The sequence below is a fragment of the Rhincodon typus genome, chromosome 28 (assembly GCF_021869965.1).
Source record: "Rhincodon typus isolate 14 chromosome 28, sRhiTyp1.1, whole genome shotgun sequence".
NCBI classification, from domain to species: domain Eukaryota; kingdom Metazoa; phylum Chordata; class Chondrichthyes; order Orectolobiformes; family Rhincodontidae; genus Rhincodon; species Rhincodon typus.
Genome location: NC_063359.1, coordinates 41,562,150 through 41,569,189, shown reverse-complemented (window position 1 = coordinate 41,569,189; position 7,040 = coordinate 41,562,150). Strand labels below are relative to the sequence as shown.

At 44.6% G+C, this 7,040-nt stretch overlaps 1 protein-coding gene across 5 annotated transcripts in view; it reads left to right on the top strand.

The window, feature by feature from the left end:
- Positions 1-3,478, top strand: part of LOC109919800 (retinoic acid receptor RXR-alpha-A) — a 71,191-nt gene extending 67,713 nt beyond the window's left edge. For all 5 annotated transcript variants that reach the window (XM_048613517.1, XM_048613518.1, XM_048613516.1 and 2 more), the window contains one exon: positions 246-3,478. In XM_048613517.1, the coding sequence (XP_048469474.1) occupies positions 246-393 (148 nt within the window). In that variant the 3' untranslated portion in view covers positions 394-3,478. The remainder of the gene's footprint in view (positions 1-245) is intronic.
- The last annotated feature ends 3,562 nt before the right edge of the window (positions 3,479-7,040 follow it).

Sequence of the window (7,040 nt, the reverse complement as noted above, 5' to 3'; positions counted from 1 at the left end):
CTCTCACTGGGGTACAGTCCCACACACACTGACTCTCACTGGGGTACGGCTCCCACACACACTGACTCTCACTGGGGTACGCTCCCACACACACTGACTCTCACTGGGGTACGCCACATACCTACGTCCTACTATAAGCTGTATGTGAACAGTGTTGGGTATTGCTGGTCCTGTGTGTGACTGTGATGTTTGTGTTGGATGATGTGATGGCGTTCACTGGGACACTCTCCCACATTCTCATGCAGGTTTGCTAAGCTCCTCCTCCGATTGCCAGCCCTTCGCTCTATTGGACTGAAGTGTCTGGAACACCTGTTCTTCTTCAAGCTGATTGGAGACACCCCGATTGACACTTTCCTCATGGAGATGCTGGAAGCGCCTCATCAAATCACCTAACTCTGCAGCGCTGTGGGGAAGACTGCTGCCCAGCACAGACTGCCATCCATTTCTTTGAGCTGATCTCAAGATTGTCGGCCTCCTCTCTACATTTACAGCATCTCCCCAAAGCCCAATAATTATTAACTACTTGATGATGAGATGACAAAGGAATAATTTTCTCTCCTGTTTCTACTCTGCAAGGGTCACTGGGTCTGTGATATATCACACCTTGAGATGGGTTGAAGTGTCTTTGCATACGTGTGTGTGTGTGTGAGTCACTCACCTCTCCTCGAGAGTGCTCAAGGCTGCTTCACTCTCGCTCCGATGTCCTCTGCTTGGTTTGTATGTGTGTGGTTAATGGTGACGGGTTTGTCCTGTCCATCTGCATTTGTCAATGCTGGAGATTTGGACTCGGCAAAACAAAAACTCTTGGACAGCCTCTCTTCCTGGTCTAAAGCTCCCTCTGGCAGGTGCTGTGAAACAAGAAGGGGCTTGGCTTCCTGTCGTATTATCCCACTTGCTGACTCTGTTGCAGCTGATTGAACTCACTCAAACTGGGCACTGATGAAACACCTCAGAGAACCAGAGAGACCTGTGTTTCACATTCATGGCAGTAACTCTTACTCTTGTACCTGGTCTACCAACTTGATTTTTAATGTGTTACGTGCAGTATTTGTTCATCTTTCTTTTATATTTTTCATAGCAATAAGAGGTTTGATTTTGTTGAAATCTTGGCAGGAGTGGCAGCTAATTGCACTTCTTTATATAACTTGACTTCATATCCAACATCCCATCACTGCCGCAATTGGAAAAATGACAACTCCTTTGCCTGGTCACATTCCCCCTTCCCTTCACCGGGCTCCAGCTGTGTGTGTGCGAGTCTTGGTGCCCCTTCCACTTAGCCCAGGATTGGGTGGGTACAAGGCTCGACTCCTGAAGATTCTTTGCTGCTAATAAATGCTTTAATTAATTAACCTATAGTCAGTAAATTCAGGTAACCATGCTGAGATGAGGCAAGATGGGTTTTGTTCTGGAAGCTGAGAGCTGAGATGTTCAGTTTGTGCCTGACCTGATTGCTGCTGATCTCAAACACACTAACAAATTAACCCCTCCCACCCCGTACACTAACGCTGTCCTTGAGCTCACCCCCCTCCCCACTTCTGCAGCCAGCGCACACGCGTCAGTGTCTGAAGCCCCTGGAATGCAGCTTGGACTGAGACGAAGGAGCACTTTGAAATTCTCCTGCTCTCCCACCAGCCCTGGCACATGAAGGATTATGTACAAAGATGGCACTGGTTTTGATCTGTATTTAAGCTGCACCTTGTAGCAGCTCATCTTGTTCACGACCTTAGGATGATGCTGTGGTTAACAGCTGCACTGTACAATCAGTGCGAGGTATGTGCTCAGCTTTGTGTTACTCAGGTAACCAGAAAATCCTGCCTTTTGTAGCCAGGTGTAGAAACTGCCTCAGTTGTGTCCTTTCCTCCCCTCCTGTTGCCTTCTGTGATTTCCTCCGTCCCCTTCAGTTGGTACCTGTCCTTCAGTTTCATCTAGGAACAGACATCTTTGGTGTGCACCAACACATGACCATCAAAGGTAGATGTGGTATCTTCATGCGTGCAATCTTTCAGCTCTATCACATGTCCTTTAACAGGATGCCCTTTAAAAAGCTGCTCCCCTCTCCCTGGATTTTCTAATCCCAAGCCATTTACAGGCTGAAGTTTCCCAAATTATAGAGGGAGGAAACCCTATTTGAGATTTACTCTGTTTGATCCTGATGCCTGTTCTTCCAAAACTTGAATAATTTGAGTTTAAACCTCAATATCTGTCGGTCTGTACATTGCCTCCCCTCACCGTACACCACTGACCCCACGTCTCCAGTGAGCTGTTATCTTCAGGTTCTTACACAGGTACTCCCCTGCCCAACTCTTTCTGTTGTTTTTCTTCTAGACCTAATTTTCAATCTGAAATTTGAATATTTTATGTACAGCAATTTTGTACAAAAAAGGAAAATTAGAAATTACATATGCTAACAGTTGGCAAGCACAGAAAGTTATCCAATAAATGGGAACACTCTCACCAGAACTCTCGAAACATGGCCACAGAGCAAGAAGATTGTGTGGACTGAATGTGACTAAGTACTGATTTGAGAAAACTGACACAATGCTGACATCCTTTTTATTCTCTTCCCACCCCGCCCTGTGCATCCTGTCTCCCTGTCTCGCCCTATGATCCCTGCCCTGTGCACCTTGTCCCCGTCTTGCCCTCTGCTCCTCCCTCTTGCAACCTGCCCTGTTTCACCCTTTGCTCTTGCCTCTCCCTCAGCTCCTTGGCCTTTGCACATTCCTCCCTGCTTCCTGCTCTTTGCACTCTGCCCCGTCCCACTCTCAGTCAGCCCTTCCTCCTGTTCTTTTGCCCCAGTGAATGGAGCCATCCAACAGGCCACTGCCAATCTGTGTGCTGAATGTGTTTTGAGAAATGATGGTGATTGGTCTGTGTTGACACTACAAACACTTCCAGAAAATCAAAAAAAAGAAAAATGTCTACAGAAATCTATTTTTGTATAAATGAAACTTTATCCCTTTTGTTAGATTGTGCATCTCTGATAATTGTAAACATTTCTCTATGTTAAAACTTTTCACAGTCTGCAGGATGAAAGCTTATATTCCTGGGACCATTTTGGGTCTTTTGGAACTGAATTATTCACAGTGTAATTTGACAGGTTAGCGTACATTAATTTTTGATCAGTAACAGCTGAATACTTGTTGTGTTCTGAATATTGTCTGAATGCCAGTTGTGAGGACCCTGTCTTCTGATGGAATTCCCTCTCATTGTCGTCTGATATTCTGTTCATCTCCAAAGAGTTTCTGCTTTCAGTAGCTCCCCTTTGGTTGCTGAGAGGAGACTGTCTTTGGGCTTTTCCTGATCCTCAGAGGTTTAAGTGTCTAAGGGGCAGGCTCTGCCCTGACTTGCTACATGTCAATCGTATACAATGGGATGTCTCTCAGACCTTCACGAGGATCAAAGCACTCTGCGTTTGGAACCCTTTCAGTTAGAATTTGTTACTCATTGCTGAGAGTAATAAAATATATTGTGTACCCTGTCCCATTGCTTCACTCATACTTTCTGAATGTACTGGTCAGGCCCCAGCTGGAGGATTGTGTCCAGTTCTGGGCACCAAAGCCATCATTGAGGAAGGGTGACAAACCAGCAATCTAAAATCAAACTCCCCGCTGGCTGGTGCCATAGTTAGCACATAGGAAGATGGTTGTGGTTGTTGGAGGTCAGTCATCTCAAGCTCCAGGACATCTCTAGGCCCAACCATCTTCAGCTGCTTCATCAATGACCTTCCCTCTATCCATCATAAGATCAGAAATGCGATATTCACTGATGATTGCACGTCAGCACCATTCACAGCTGAGGTCCACTCAAGTCCCTCTGAATATCAACCTTTACCAGTTGCTCACCATTAAAGTTGAAACTTACTTTTCTGTTCTTATTACCAAAATGAAGAACCTCTCATTTCCCAACATTATACACCGTCTGCCATCGATTAACTCATGGATATCTACATGTATGTACTCATGGATATCTTCGTCCTCCTCACAGCTCCTATACCTCACAGCTTTGTATCATCAGCAAACCTAAATATGTTACTCTCTGCCTCTTTGTCTAACTCATTAACATAGATTGTAAACAGCTGAGGCCCTAGCCCTGACCCTGACAGCACACCAGTAGTCACAGCCTGCTGCTCTCTACTCATTTTGCTCTCTGTTAGTTAGCCAATCCTCACTAATATATAACCCACTTTATCTTGTGTAGCCTTTTGGACATCCAGGTCAACTGCATCTGCTGGTTCCCCTTTATCTACTTTGGTAGTTACATGCTAAAAAATCTCAAGATTAGTCAAACAGGATTTCCCTTTTTAAATCTGTGTTGATCTATTCTAATTGAGCTTTCAATTTCTGACTGCACCTTTAAAACTTACTGAACTTCTCCCACTTTCCCCACCACTGACGTCAGGCTAACTGATACAGTTTCCTGTTTTTTCTCTCTCTGTCTCTCTGTTCCTTGAACAGCAATTTTATATTTGTTTTCCAGTTTGCTGACTCCATTCTAGAATCCATTAAAGATTTCAAAACCATAACCATTACATTGATATCTCTGCAGTGATCTCCTTGAGAACTTCATGCTGTTGACCATCAGGTCCTGGGGATTTGTCACATTTTAGCCTCTTAAGTTTCTGTAAGAGTTTTTGTGTCTCCTGGAGATTTATCATCTTAATGCCCTTACTCTTATTAGTCGCTTGGTGTCTGTCTATTCCTGGTTTGTAGATTGTGACCTCTACCGTTAGTCCTGATATCTATTTCATAGTCTCCCAACCACTATCTTCAACATTCACCCCCTCCACCACCAAAGCACAATGGCAGCATATGTATAATGTACAATGTGCGCTGCAGAAATTCACCAAGGCTCCTCAAACAGCACATTCCAAACCCAAAATCACTTCCATCTGGAAGGACAAGGGCAGCAAATACATGGGAACACCACCCCCTACATGTTCCCCTCCAAGTCACTCACTTATATATATCACCATTCCTTCACTGTCACTGGGTTAAAATCAAGGATCAAAACAATTTTGTCAGTCTCTTTTCAAGATTTTATTCAGGACTTTATTTTTTAAACTTTGGGGGTTAGTTTTTTGATTTTCAAATAAAAGAAGCATTTTGTTCGTTTCAGGTGAGCTGAGGATGCTAAAATAAAACCAATAATTGTGGATGCTGGAAATTTGAAACAAAAACAGAAATTGATGGAGAAACACAGCAGGTCTGGCAACATCTGTGGAGAGTGAAACAGTAAATATTTCTGCTCGAGTGACCCTTCAGAACATTCTCCACAGACCTGCAGAGTTTCTTGCAGCAATTTCTGTTGTTGTTTGAACTCGGGACTCTTGTGTGTCTTTTCTCAAACTTGGATTTTAAATACAATTCCCAATTTACAACATTGCATTAATAAATTCCAACTGCTTGATGTAATGAAACATACACCAGTGAGCTGCAGGGAAATAGTATGTGTGTCAATCTACAGATATTTAACATGAATGCAATTTAATGTTATAATCTGATCAAGTATTTCACTTGTAAGTCAAGTGACCTTCACTGACAATGGAGCTCAGTGTTTTGTCCCTATCCAGAATAAATAAACATCCTCAACTTTTCCACTGTGGTGAGTGGGTGCAAGGAAGAGAAGAAGACTCATAGTCTCATGACCATGTGCCCCCTCACCCTCTTGCAGTCTGGCCACTAGTGCAGGTATTGCCTCACTCGATTCGGAACTGCACCCAGACACAGTCATAGTTACAGCCCTCAGTGCCTGGAGCCCATGTTCAGTGAGCAGCCCTGGGAACTGGTACCTGCCCAGGGCACATTCTCTCTTCCTGCCTGTCATCGCCCACTGCACTCTGCAGGCTCTCAGGTTAATGTCTGCCCTGGCTGTACCTGCTGCCTTCGAGATGCCAGGGATGGGCACTGCCCTGTGATCCGCTGCACACCATCCTCAGCAGGCAGCTGGGAGTGGTCACTAGCCAGGGTGGGATCTTACTCAACATCCAGGCTGCATGCTGTCCAGCCTGAGGAAACCAGACGCCCACAAGGTGGAAGGAGACAGGACAAGGTGTGCGAGGGAGGGAGGAGTCAATAACAGAAGCTGGCAAAGTGTGCAGGGGAGTGGGCTATACCTGTTGCTGGAAGGAGTAGCTGGTCACAGACTCTGATTCCCCCACTCTCTCTGCTTCTCAAAACAAAACACACAGGGTGATGGGGACGGTGTGGGTATTGTTGTTTTTGATGGCCTTGAGGCTATATTTCTAGTCATAAGAGTCATACAGCCATAAACAGACCCTTCGGTCCAACCAGTCCATGCTGCACATAATCCCAAACTAAACTAGTCCTACCTCCTGCTCCTGGTTCATATCCCTCCAAATCTTTCCTATTCACGTACCTACCCAAATGTCTTTTAGGTGTTGTACCCACATCCACCACTTTCTCAGGAAGTTTATTCCACGCATGAACCACCCTCTAAGTAAAAAAGAATTCACCCCTCACATTTTTTAAATCTCCCAACCCAGAGCCCCAGGCAATGATCTGGGTCTGAGTCTGATCCCTGCCATGGCAGATGGTGCAATTTGACTTCAATAAAAATTTAGAATTAAAATTCTGATGATGACCACAAAACTGTTGTCAATTGTTGTAAAATCCACTGATGTCCTTCAGGGAAGGAAACTGCCATCCTTACCAGGTCTGACTCCAGACCCACAGCAATGTGGTTGACTCCCAGCTGCCCTCTGGGTAATTAGGAATGGGCAATTAATATTGGCCTCGCAAGCGATGCCCTCATCTCATGAATGAATAAAAGAAAATAATTTTGAGTTTTCAGATTTCATATTTTTTGAGGTTTCTGATCTTAGAGTGAAGTCCCCTGCTGTGTGTTTTGAATCCTGATCAAAATTCTGGAACTAATAAGATGTACAAGAAGGCCTTGTGCCAATACCTCCTCGTGGGCATTTAGGGATGGGCAATAATTGCTGCCTTGACTGAGTCAATGACGTGCCCCTAGAGAATGAAACAATTTCCCACTAAACTTACCCCAGTTTAAATTGACATGAT